Raw genomic sequence first — 13,739 nt, 5'->3', positions numbered from 1 at the left:
AGAAAGGAATTGTAAAAGCCGTTTCAGTCGGGTAAAACGGCGCTGAACCCACGGAAATGGGATTTCACAAGGTCTGCCGGCCCCGAGTAGCTGCCTTCGGAAGAGGTGTCCCCCCAGGGGGGGGGGGGGGGCGAGGCTGGCGAGAGGTTCGCACTTAGGCGCGCAGTTTTGAATTGTCGGACGCGTGCCCAGTATTTTGCCTCGGCAAATCTAGGCGTGAAAAAAATTCAGCAGGGATACCGGAAACTTCTGGGCATTAAAGACAGCAGTCCTATACCCAGAGGGGGGGAAGAAAGGAAAAGCAAGATAAGACTTCAGACAGAAACCCACTTGATTCAGCTTTGTTTCTTTAGCCATTTAAAAGAAAGCATAATGTAGGCAGCTAGGGACGAACTAAAACTATGAGATACAAGGTAAGAATAAAACGTGGCTAGTCTTACGTACTTATACCGTTTGTCTTATTAGCTAAAAAAAAAAAAAAAAGGGTTTAAATTAATTACCATTTCCCAAAAAGCCTTCAGCAACATAGCATCTCTGGAATAACCTGCATGCATGCAGAGAAATATGCGCTGCTCGAGAATGTTTTAGGGTAACGAACAGAGGTTCTCAGCTCATACTGCATGACCTGTACGTCCGTTATGGGCGCTTCTCCCTCCCCCACACCTTATCATTTGGAAATGGCTAGAGGTTTCTGTGCTGGCGGACATCAGACCTTTTTTTTTTTTTTTTACACGTTTCAAAGTTGGCGAGTGGGGAAGGGGGGGGGTGGGGCAAAGTTGGCAATTTTCCCGTAAGAAATGCATGGGTGGGTGGTTGGGGGGGCCCTTGAACTGAGGGGAATACCGCGGCTTTCTACTCGACGGTGGACAGTATTGTTTCCTCAGCTTTGTACAGGCGCGCAACCCTGCCCCCGTTTGCGTTAAAGGCCATCATCATCGCTGCAACGTGTCACGAGCCCTCGGACGGGCAGGCTTTCGGCGGCTCTTTGCGGAAGGTGGGGCCTTGGTGCCCGGGGCGCGCTCCGAGTGCTGTGCGGATGGAGCGGCTTAGGCGCGCGTTAAGCGGGAATTAACCGCTCACGCGTCAGTACTGTTGTTAAACCGATTGTGCGTTTCTGCAAGCGGCTCGTGCAGACGTTGGTGGCTGTTCTTCTGGACTACGGCATGTGCATTTTTGAGATACAATGCTTGTTAAAGGATGAATTCTTCATCTGGTATTCAATTAAAGAAAACCAAAGCTTTAAAAGGGGTTTTTTTTTTCTTTTTTTAAAAGTCTTTTATTAATATTTGTTGTTCAGCAGTTTCCCCTCGCACCCTCTTGGGCTACCATTTCAAACTGAACTAGGCTATGGCATGAGGCTTCATTCATAACTACCCTGGATATCCCTCCCTCCCCCCCCCCCCCCCCCCAAATAGGTGAATCCCCTCCCCTCCCCCATCTAGCCTAGCTACTGTAGTGACAATCTTTTGCCAGAAGCCCCAGATCACATAAGAAGTGCCAGGCTGGGTCACACCAAGGTCCATCGAGCCCGGCATTCCGTCTCGGACAGTAGCCAGTCTGGGTCACAAGTACCCGGCCGATCCCCAATAGCTGATCTATTTCTTGTAACTCCCTCCCAGGGGATAAGCGCTGGCTTTCCCAAGTCTACCTGGCTGATTTTATGAATGTTTTACTTATCTGCCTTGAACAACTGGAAATGGGTGGTATATAAGATTTTAAAATAAATAATTAACCTTCTATGGACATTTCCTTCAGGAACTAGCCTAGTTGTCTCGATCACATCTTCCGGCAACAGACTCCACAGTTTGATTGTGCGCCAAGTGAAAAAAAAAGACTTCCAGTTTGTTTTAAATCTGCTGGTTGCTAGTTTCAAGGAGTGCCATCCTAGAGCTAGTGTTGAGTGAAAGGGTAAAATAACCATTCCCTATTTACCTGTTCCACCCCAAACATGATTTTGTGAATTGCACTCATATCCCCCTCTCAGAACTGGCACGTCCACTAGGCGAACTGGACGGTCGCCTACAGTGCTAACCAGTAGGAGGTGGCAAAGAGCAGCCATGTGGAGTCATAAGCAGAGTCCATCCTGCTCGCGGCTGAGAGAAGCAGATTTGGCAGGCCACGAGCGGCTCCTTTGTGTGTGTGTGTGTGAGATAGAGAGAGGGAGCCTGTGGGAAGGAGCAAGTGTGTGTGGGTGTGTGAGAAAGGGAGCCTTGTAAGGGTGTGCATGCCAGAGAGAGAGGGAACCTGTGAAAGGTGAAAAAAATGACTGGGATAAGGGTCTGGGTGAAATGGGTGAACTTCAGGCCGAAGAGCCAGGAGGGTCTTCATGAGCTGCAGATGGACTGGGTGAACTGGGAGACTAGTTGGTAAAACTGGAAAGTTCATTGCTGTGCACGTTATAAAATGCCGTCTTGTGTGTGTGTAAAAGCTGACTTACAGGGGGCAAATAACGTGGATAAAATCTAATCGCATATCCCTTTAAAATTTGAAGTAAAAATACAAGTATATCAATTGCGCACTCTTATCTAGCTAAATTCCCACATATCCAGCTAAGTAGTACCTTTCCCGCTACTTAGACGGCCAACTTCAAACTTATCCGGATAAGTAGCGCTTTTCAGACTTAACATTGTAAATCAGAACTTAACCACCTAAATGGATAAGTCCGAACTTGTGCAGGTTGCGTTTTTGCCCATGGAAGCATTTGTACGCACAAATGTAGTGCATTTTACGACCTGCATATTTCGTTTCCGCACAGGTTATAAGATACAGCAGCAGCTTTGTGTGCACCCATAGCCACGCGTAAATGGGAGCATGGGAGCAGTTTGGAAAGTTATCCTCTAAATGAATTCAAAAAGTAAATTGGACAAATTATTAGAAGGGGGAAAAAAAAAAAGATGCGGTTAGGTATGATGATGTAGAAACTAAGTAGCGAGAATTGTTAAAATATCTGGTACTTCTGAACGAATTGACTTCTTTGGGGAAGGGTTTTTATTTCCATTGCTTGTAGAACTAGTTATATGTGCACAGTGGAGGCAGGAACGAAGCTGCTGCCTTCCCCAAGATCCCCACATAGAGAGAGAGAACTGGGAAGCAACTGGAAAAAGGCTGGGGTCGATGGGCCTCGCTCTCATCTTCTGTCAATTTAACTACACAAAACAGAAGGAGAAAAGCTGGCCCTAAGTTGCCAGGCCTCAGTCGTTCTTGGGACGTCCTGCACAACCAAAGAATGACTCTGGAAACAAAAATGTGCAACGGGCATGCCAAAACACGTGACAATAATACGCACATTCATCTTATTTACATTTGACATGCATAGCAAACGCCGTGTAAACGTGTACCAGCTACGTGAGCAAAAAAAAAAAAAAGCCCAATGTCCCATTAGCCAAGTGCGGGTGGAATACATCAAATGCATAAGTGCATCAAACAACGTGGCAATTTTAGAGCAGATTTTGTGTAGCAATTAAAGATGACAAACTGGAAATATCCTACAGGCACATAGCAATTACACCCGAGTTATACTGTCAGTGCTTAAAATCTGCTATTAAAGCAAAATGCAAAACAGTCATAATATGTAAATACATAGCAGGTGATGGGAAGAAATGGTATTTTCCATATCAAATACAGAGTAAATACTGTGGAGACGCAAAGGGATTGCATGAAAACAAAAAAAAAAAACACACGGTAGCAACTTCTATATCAGTGTACAACCAACACATTAGAATGCCTGTGCATGCATGCATATGGAATAAATAGCGGCGACCACAATATTAATGCAGTGCCCTTCAGGGACCGCCAACAAGTTTGGTTATCAGGGCATGCCAAAGGTATTGACCAGTGTGGGTTTTTCACTCAAAAGATATGCAGTTATCCCTGGGGGGATGCTCATTTGCAGATATACTGAAAACCAGATCTGTCCGCAGCCTTTAAGTAATTTGATCGTTTGCCACTGGGCTATGGCTCCCAGCAAGCTCCAGGTCACAAGGGGGGTGAGGTACCAACCAGCCCTGCTCTACATCCTGATCGTATCTGTGAACTCCGATTTCTCTGGGAAGCACAGGGGAGCCACAAGCCCGCAGATGGCATGGGGTAAAAATCAGACCGGTCCAACTTGTCCGTCCTCCCCCTTAAGACCTGGAGCCATTTGGGGACCCTGGTGAAGCACGAGACCTTTCAGCTGGCTTGGAAAGTGCAGCCTGCACTGTGCTTTCAGAAAGGCATGTTTCAGTACAAAAAATCAAAAAGCAACAAAACAATAGAAATAGCCATTTTACAAGAATAGCAGCTGCTAGACAGATTGATCTAAGGATCAACAAGACTCAACACCTGTGCAAGGAGGCAAACGTTACTAGAGAGCCACGTGATCTGATTCACAGCACGCAACTTCCAAATGGCGTTGGGTAACAAAAGTCCTGTAAACAGAAAGCAGCACCGCCGACTATTTTGCCATTACACTGATAACAGAGAGCAATGTGCTTTAATTTTCACTGGGACCCTCTGACCTCATCCAACCAAGCAAGTTAAAAGAACAGTTCCTTGCAATCAGCCAAGCAGAGGCTCTGACCCTTTCACCAAGGATTAAGGTTTGAATTGCGAAGAGATTATTTCCCCACCCCCCCTTTTTTTTTTTTTGTCGTTAGTATTTGCTGAAAGTCAATGAATGAATCAGCACTCCACTGAAGGGTTATGGAGCAGACCCATCCCCCCACCCATCCTGTTTCCTGCCCAGGTCCTAGCAGGCGTTAGGAAATTATACTTCTAACTTGGCATGGCTGTGGTTAAAGGGGAAGAAATCACAAGAAAAGAAAAAAAAAAAGAAAGAATGAGCCTGATTCAAACTTTAGGTCGTAGTACGCATCTTCCGTCCAGAGGGAGAGCAGGCGCCAGAAAACACCAAGTCGGCCAATCGCACCAGCCACTTTGGCCTGTCCCATTGTCCAACTTTCCTTCAAGTGGAAGACATACACGCCCCTCCGTAAAGATCTGAATCAAACCCATAAGTTGCCGACCTAACTCCATGCCAACGTGAGGTCCTGGTCCAATCTTGGGGGGGGGGGGGGGGGGGCCAGGGTCCCATTCCCAACCCAATGACATCATCGGAAGAGCTACGGACCGAAGCAGCCCTGGGGATGGAAGTCAGAAATCCAGCAGAACGTCTCTCTCTCTCTCTCCCCACGATGACGTGGAACTACCTCGGCAACACCACAATAAAGCAAACTAAAAAAAAAATCAATTCATTAATAACCCTAAAAAAAAACAAAACAAAAACAAAAAGGAGGCAAGCAAAAAAAATAATCAAAAAAAACCACAAAACAAAATCAAGGAAGGAAGGAAATCAAGTGAAAATCCAAAGATAAGAAAGAAAAGAAGTTTGAAATTGGAAAAACTAACATGGCGTTACTGGTGGCTGTGGCCGACACTTCTGCTGAAGAAACTACTCCACACTTGGAACATTTGAGCGTCATGCCGTATAGGGGCACTGTCATCTGACTGCAATTAAATTTAAATATACTGAAACAAAAAAACAAAAAAAAAACAAAACACAAAAAAAAAAGACACGGCTTCGTGAAACAGAAAAAAGAAAGACAGTGCAGCACCAACAATATCAACCATAGCAAGAACAAACCAAAAGTCAATTTTATTTGAATAGATAGAAATGTAACTCGGCACACTGTCGGGGAGAGCAAGTTATTTTCCCTCAGTGCACTGCTTATGCAGTGGTGTACAGCCTGGAAATATAGCACAGGAACCTCTCTCATGTTACTCAGATCTGGTTCCTGACCTCCTGAGGCGGGATATCCCACAAGCACAGAACAAGGTCTTATTTTGAGAACAGCAGCAGCCATATCTTGCCTGGGGGTGGATGATTTCAAAGCAACAAGTTTAAAAACGTCAAGCGACATGTTGTTGACATTCACTTTATCATCCATTGATCTGCCCTGCTATCAGTTTCTCTGATGAGCGCCTCCTCCGTTCACACTGGAGGTGACATTTTTAACTCCCAAAAACGAGAAACCGACTGCTGCTGCTAACCCTACAACCCTCCCCCCCGGCAATTTCTGTTTGTTTTATTATAACTTTGGCATTTCTCCCAAATGGATATGGACCTGACGCAACTCCTGTCATTCCACTTGCCTTCAATTTCACAGTTGCCTAATGAGAAGAGTACGGCCATCTTGTAAAAATCCGTACGTGGCCAGTGAGTAGCGGTGGCCACTTGCCAGAGGAATATTCCCAGAAGGTCACATGACAATTTCTACCAATAAAGCCAGAGGAAGAAACGCCAAGGTACAATAAGTTGCTCTCTCCTGATAAATTTAAAACTAAACTCGGGCCCTGTGATGACCAGCAGCTGCAGAGCGCAACCTCAGTGGCAGTTAACGCCGCTCTACGATGGTCTCACGGTTCCTACAGCCCTGGTGGTCTGGCACAACGTTCACATGGATACTGGTTCACTTTAGCTCAGTAATGCATACAGGAAAATATCGAGCAGGGTCAGTGCTTTTCTATCGTGCCACCAGATGCAAAAGGAAGAGAGGCCCTTGTCGTCTGTGCAGATAACTCGAGACCCAATGTGCCACGTGCTGCTGGGCACTGCTCCCCCGCAAAGGTAGGCGGCACTGTGTTGGAAGGACAGCTCGTCTCTCCGGTCAGGAGGTTGGCTGAATGCTATTTCTGCTTTGCAAGGAAAACTATTTGTTGGTTTGTTTTTCCCCCAAGCACCACATAGTGATTTGTTTTCTGAACAGTAGAATACTTGAGATGAGTGTTTATTGCAGGATTAAATAAATATACAGGGGCCACCAGGATAAGTGATTCTGGGATCTAGCGATGTGCTTTTGTCTGCAGATAGTGTGAAAGCTTCCCGTAAAATAAGCTGTTTCGTTTTGTGTTGTTTGAAAGTGAAACAAGAAGTACTAATGAAATTGTTATATAATTTCATTTCATTTCATGGAGCTTTCATTGTTGGTTCCCGCTGTTGGCAAACAGCACGTACTAAATGGGAAATGAAATGAAATAACCGACACCAAAAAAAAAGATCTACCTTCTCCCTCACCCCCGAAACATGAAACAATTTCTGGGGCTGCAAATGCCAGCTGGGAATATGGCTGAGAGACTGGGTAAAGAGCTTGGGAAGGGAGCTGGTGTAAGTCTGTATATGGGAATTTATAGCTCATCTAGTCAAAATGGTAGAGAACCAGACACGAGAACAACTGGCTGTACGGACTGGCTCAACTGACTCTTATCTGTCATCGTCTGCTATGTTACTAAGCGTGGCTACCTTTCCTAAGACACAAGGATGAGTGCCGAGCTGTGACATTCAACCATTAGCGCTACGTGAGTCACACTGGCAGCAGGTCAAGCATTAGTTACGTGCCAGCTTCATTTTAATCTCCCTAGATCTTCAGTTCGTTCTGTTAAAGAGTTGGTGTGTCACAAACGTACCACACTGAAGGTCCCAAAGAGCCTCATGCAGCTCCTGAGCTAGCACCCCTGGCCTAGGCCACGCGCGGAGGCTGCGCTGTTGTGGAACTGAGATATCTGACATTCAAGTGGATTCCCAACTCAGCATTGGTAAGAAAGAAGCTATGTTTATGAAAAATCTTCAAAGAGTTAATCAGTGGGGGCGCACTGGGACAAAGCCCAAGGCGGGTAATTTTTACCCATAACAACATGCCATACTGGGTCAGACCAAGGGTCCATCAAGCCCAATATCCTGTTTCCAACAGTGGCCAATCCAGGCCACAAGAACCTGGCAAGTACCCGAACACTAAGAAGATCCCATGCCACTGATGCAATTAATAGCAGTGGCTATTCCCTGAGTCAACTTAATTAATAGCAAGTAATGGACTTCTCCTCCAAGAACTTACCCAATCCTTTTTTAAACACAGCTATACTAACTGCACTAACCACATCCTCTGGCAACAAATTCCAAAGTTTAATTGCGCATTGAGTGAAAAAGAACTTTCTCCGATTAAATGTGCCACATGCTAACTTCATGGAGTGCCCCCTAGTCCTTCTATTATTCGAAAGTGTAACTAACCGAGTCACATCTACCTGTTCTAGACCTCTCATGGTCTTAAAGACCTCTATCACATCCCCCCTCAGCCGTCTCTTCTCCGAGCTGAACAACCCTAACCTCTTCAGCCTTTCCTCATAGGGGAGCCTTGCACCAATATTCAAAGGAAAAAGTCCGCTTATACCTTTGCTCTAAAACTTGTCGTGGGTACAGAGCGCACACATGGCCGCCTATACCTGCTTTTTCCTGGAAAAGACCACGTGAGGATCTGAAAATGTCATCCTCCCACCCCCAACCTAATCATGTTCCCCCCCTCCCCCTACCCATGAACGCCTCTTCTCAATGCGGCTCATGGCGCAACGAGCAGGCTTAGCAGTCGCACTGAAGGAAGGCAATTAATTTCCCCACCGCTGATTAGCATGGGAAGATGCCCGCTCCTGAGGGTAGCGGAGCCCGCATGACCATGCATGTGGATCTGGAGGACGCCGCTAGGTTGGACTCCTCTCCTGCGCGCACTCGATACTGTGCTAACTCTCTTGTCCACTTACATGAGCTGGGAACTGCATGGAAAATCTGAATGGTTATGCTGTGATAAAAGGTAAGAGAGGGTCAAGCTCTCCCCACTCCCTCTTACCTGGTTAATGTGTTAGAGGTCATGCTGGAGTCATCCTAAATGGTTGAATCCACCTAAACTCCAGCCTACCAAGGTTAACTGGCTTTCCCATTAAAACATCTTACAGTAACGTGAGTAATACTCCATGCCTGGCAACCGCCTTTACCTCTGTGACTTAATTTTTTTTTTATTTCTTCCCTAGTACCCTCCCGCATCATGGAAAAAAAAACACGGAATGAGCTCGCGACAGACTCCAACCGGTTTCTTACACAATGGCCCTCAAATCCTGCAAGTCCCACAAGCTGCCTTCCAACACAGTGGGCCAGAGCCAGACCAAAGGATGCTCTGAAAAGTGGAGAGGCAGCCACGGCCAACGCGTGTCCTGTACCTGTGCACATCCACAGCAGCTATTTGCTGATGGCCACTGAGCCCTAACACTAAAGCAAACACAGCAGTAGTGCATATGCACGCAAATACATTTGTTTAAAAAAAAAAAAAAAAAGCATTTTTCAAGAGGACAGCCAAAGACGATCAATAACCAGACGGCTTCTTTTTAAGAAACAGAACTTTCCCTGTGGTTTTTAATTTTTTAATATTGCAAACAGAGCCAGCACCATAGTACATTACAGTGTAGCAAAGGGCTATTTCAATTTTGATATTCAATTATAATTGTAATGCTACAAATGCCAGGCTTCCTATCTGGTTCTTGAATTTGGTGTTAATGCCTGCCAGTCAGTTTCATACTCCAGCATGAAGATGAGGGCCATGTACTTAACAAGCAGGGTTTATAGCTGTCAGAGGGGATCTCAGCACCTCCCTGTGATGGGACTCCTGGGATCTGAGCTAGCAAAGCTTTTTTTCCATATGCACTGAATGAAAGAAAGCCTGTGAAAACAGCAGGCTAGGGTTGGGCTTTTGTGCTTGTTTTGTTTAGTGCACTAAAACCATTTAGCATGCATTTAACAAACAAAACAAAAAAACCGAAAAGACTCTCAAAACGAAAATGTGAAACATTTTTTTCCCTTGCACACCCTTAAAGCAGGTATATGACGCCTATTCCACTCATTTGCTCAATTTTATGTCACTCTTCTGATCTCTCTGTTTTTCTGCGTGATAGTCCCCACTGAGGATAGTTCCATGGAATCACAGATAACCTCAGAAAGCTGCACTACCAAGAGCTCTTCAGGCTGTGTGGATAATATTGCTGTTTATATCTCTCTGATATGGTATATGCCACTTGGCAGTTTCTGAAAGATATACGGTACCGAGAACAGCGAGAGAGTAAATACCTCCCATTCCTCATAACCCTGCCATGCTGTAATGCTGAGTTATGAGATATAGATCATAATAGTCGGACAGATAGGACTGGGCATCACATCAAGAAGCTAGAGGGGAGGGTGGCTTACAGGTAATATGAGGAAATATTTCTTTACTGAGGGAGGTAAGTGTATGCCTTGAACATCCTCCTAAGAGGAACACGAGATGTGGACATTGTTTATTCTGTCCTTTGATGTTACAAACTTCAGTATTCCAACATTCAACCCAGAGACGGGATTATCGTTTAACGCATATGACCAATTGCAATACGTCTTTTGTAGTGTATACTTTGATCTACCCATGTAAATTATTATATTTTAGGAAAACGTCTCATAAGTTGAAGACATGTCTTGCAGAACATCAAGTTGATTGATACATCAGTGCTGTCTACATCATTATTCATTTTATGAGTTGAAAGGTTACATAATGTACTGGCAGCACACCTTCGGGATGGTGATTGTGACGGTCAACTTGTATGTCACGAACAGCCAATGTATCGTCTTCAATCAGTCCATCCACAGGGCTTTAGTTTGGCAACTGAACGGAATCACTTTCTGTGATTTTCTGAACGAATGTAGCTACGTATTATGACCGTTGATTGGATCCACTGATACATCGAGGAGCTGATGCTAACTTAAGCCATGCCTTTTTTAGAGAACATGGGAGCTGTAGTAATGCCAACAGGAAGACACAAAGTTGGAAGTCTGTACACTAGCTGCATCAGGATGCAGCTAGTGTCAAGTAAAACATGATTTCATGGGCATTTTTAAGATGAGTACTGCACTTGGTTGTTTGGGATTCATATAAGTTCACTTGAACATTTGAGGATTTATAGATCTGAATGTGTTTCAATGGAAACGAATAAATGAAGATTCTTAATATAAATAAAATTTAATTCAAAAAAGGGTTGGGTTTTTTTCCCCAATGATGGCAGACAAAGCTGAATCCTGCGTTTGAAACACAGAATGAAGACTGAAGATTTTCTGTGTGGGCTGTCTGAGGTTTTTCCCTTTTATATTTATTTTTATTTGGATTTTTCATTAATAATTTGTATGCAGTATGTAGAGACACAGGGCTTTGTGTTATGAGAAATTAAAAAATAAATATCGCTACCAGTGTGTGGTGTTTACATGTGAATCTGTTTCACACTGGGAAATTAGATTTTTGGTGGCGAATAACCAGAACAACGACAGAATTTAAACATGCTTGGGACAGATGCAGAGGCAAGTGGTAAGGGAAGGAGACAATGGAAGTTTGAGTAGAGTCTGTAGTGACCCGGCAGGTAGGGACAACTGGGAAGGCCATGAGACCCTTAACTGCTGATGACGTCTATGGTACTGTAGTGGAAAGATGACCTATATTTTATTTTATATTTTGCTTCTCTCTCTCAATAGATTTCTAAATGTATTTATATATTACTTTTCATGTCCCATCCATCAGTAGACATCCAGGATGGTTTACAAATGCCTACCTCTGACTACTTAACCACAATATGCCTGGAAGATCACATTCTAATGTTGAAAAGCAACTCATGATGTCACTGGGGTTTTGAATGCATGAAAGACCATGCAGAAGAACAAATCTCTGATGTCACTGATCTTACAACCGTTTATCCCCTTATGAGCAGCAAGTGCGGCCTCGGCTCGTTCCTATTGCCACAGAACTGGAAGGAAGGCGGTGGCTCAGGGAGCATAAAACATCTTTTCTTACCACCACACAGGTGCTCTCTTATCTCAGTGGAAAATGATGCATGGAGCAGATGGCCCTTTTCTAAGGATGGACAAAATAAAGGACATTTCTCCTTTAGGGGAATTATTTGGTGAAGATTTGCCATAGGAATAAATGAAAAAAAAAAAACAAAAAAACGTGAACAAGGTTTGTAAGGCACAGTCCTGCAAATGCAAGGTAAAAATCAATGGGTCATTAAAAAATAAGAGCTCTACGGAGATTCAGAACACGGGCATCTTCACGGCGCAAATAATCCACAAAGGCCAAAATGTCGCCTTTTTTGGTGCAAAACGTTTTCTGTCTCTCTAAGCAGGTAGGAGGCAATGGGGGGAGTGGAGAAAATCACTCACGCGCTGCTTAGGGTCAGCTTTTGCTTATATTTTTTTCCATTGCGTCAATGGTTTTAGATTATGTTATCTTTAACTGGTTTTTCCTCTTTGGGGTATATAATCTACATTTATACATGTACACATTTAGCCTGCATTTTGTTTTCTATATATTATTATATATATAAATAAAACTAAAGGGAGCACTGTTTCTAGCCTAACACACCCGAGTTACTCTTCGTACAGCAACTTTCTATCTCTTGTTATTCACTTGAGTTTATTGTACTTGCCAATAAGTTGTATCTGTTGTACTGAGCCAGGACCATTAACGACGTAACTGCTAAGTGTATTTCAGTGAGAAGGGATTTTCCTTTGTGTTTAGCTATAGATTGCTCTTGATTTTCGGTTCTACTGACGCAAACATTTTCCATATTAGATGTATGTACATTAAATTATTACACTTTGCATTACCTTATGTATATGTATTCTGTCTCTCTCTGTTTAAAAGTACGTTATCTTTTAACCGATTCATTACTGTCTTAGTATATTGCTTTGCAGTTTATGTTCTATATTGTAATTTGACTTGTTTTACTGTAGTTTTCTATGTTTGAGCTTTTGGAAAAGCAGACTTCAAATGAAATCAATTAACATCGTTGCAGAAGCCACCCTTCATCTAGCTATGGTATGCAAAAAGCTCTGTTGGTCTCTAGCCAGATCCTTCCATGAATTGCACCGTCTTTAATCGTTATTGCCGTTTGCCAGCACTCCTGGCCTGGTTATTGACCTTGGCGTGCCCTCTACACTTGTTGGCGATACATACCCTGCCCGTTCCTTCAGTTTCTTATCCGTTATGCCATCTTTGGACACCAGTTTGTTAAAAACCAGAATGCCAATAACCATGTTCACCTGCGAAGACAAAGAAAGAAGTGGCAAAAGAGACCGGCATTACAGCAGACTAGGCCGGCTACCTAGGTGGCCATAACACAGTCCATTTCACTTTCTTACCCTGTGAGTTTGGAAGCCGGTTTAGAACTGGCTCTGCACTGCAAACTAAAGCAGCGTGGTGGCCCTGCTGGCCCACTTACATACGAGGAAATAAAGATCAGCAAAGAAGTAGGCAAAACCTCTCTCTTGGACTAATTTAACCCACTTGTGATGAGCTTGCGAGAGTTTTGCATTCAACTGATGTAGGCTCATACTGCACAAACGCTAGCCACAAATGTACTGTTAGTTCTCACTTGCAACTTGTCTGCTGACCTTTATGTCACGGTAAAGCTGCCAAGAAAAAAAGTCTGGCTTCAGCTCTTCCCTGAATGCACTTAAAACTGGTTTCGGTAAACACTGCACCAGGATGGCTGCGCTGCAGAGACCATGCAGGACAGAAATCCAGCCTAGGATACCGTCATCAGTCAGGACTGAAAGTCACGGGACAGAAGAGGCATCAACCATGGTGCAGTCTACAGCGTTGGTTGTCAACCCAGTCCTAGGAGGAACGCCCTGCCAGTCTGGCTTTCAGGATATCCAGAAGGAACAGGCATGAGATATACCGGTAGTTACACATTCATTCTAGAAATCCTGTAAACCAGCCTGGCCGGAAGGTCCCCAAGTACCAGATGGAGAAATGCTGGCCAATATTAATCAACATATGGGCCTATACATCTACCGTAAGTGCCACGATGAAGCCGCAATCAACAGACATCACCACTACAGAACCCGAGAAAGCTCCGAGTGCTCCCCC

General features: G+C 44.2%; 1 protein-coding gene across 1 annotated transcript in view; it reads right to left on the bottom strand.

Moving 5' to 3' along the window:
- Nucleotides 1–13,739, bottom strand: part of ADGRB1 (adhesion G protein-coupled receptor B1) — a 292,333-nt gene that overhangs the window by 47,729 nt on the left and 230,865 nt on the right. Inside the window, 2 exon segments of the mRNA XM_029592133.1 lie at nt 5,389–5,487; nt 12,822–12,907. Coding sequence (XP_029447993.1) covers nt 5,389–5,487; nt 12,822–12,907 — 185 coding nt within the window.

Source organism: Rhinatrema bivittatum, chromosome 2, assembly GCF_901001135.1.
Source record: "Rhinatrema bivittatum chromosome 2, aRhiBiv1.1, whole genome shotgun sequence".
Taxonomy (NCBI): Eukaryota; Metazoa; Chordata; class Amphibia; order Gymnophiona; family Rhinatrematidae; genus Rhinatrema; species Rhinatrema bivittatum.
The sequence above is the reverse complement of the archived record's forward strand: the minus strand, read 5'-3'. Positions and strand labels throughout refer to the sequence as shown.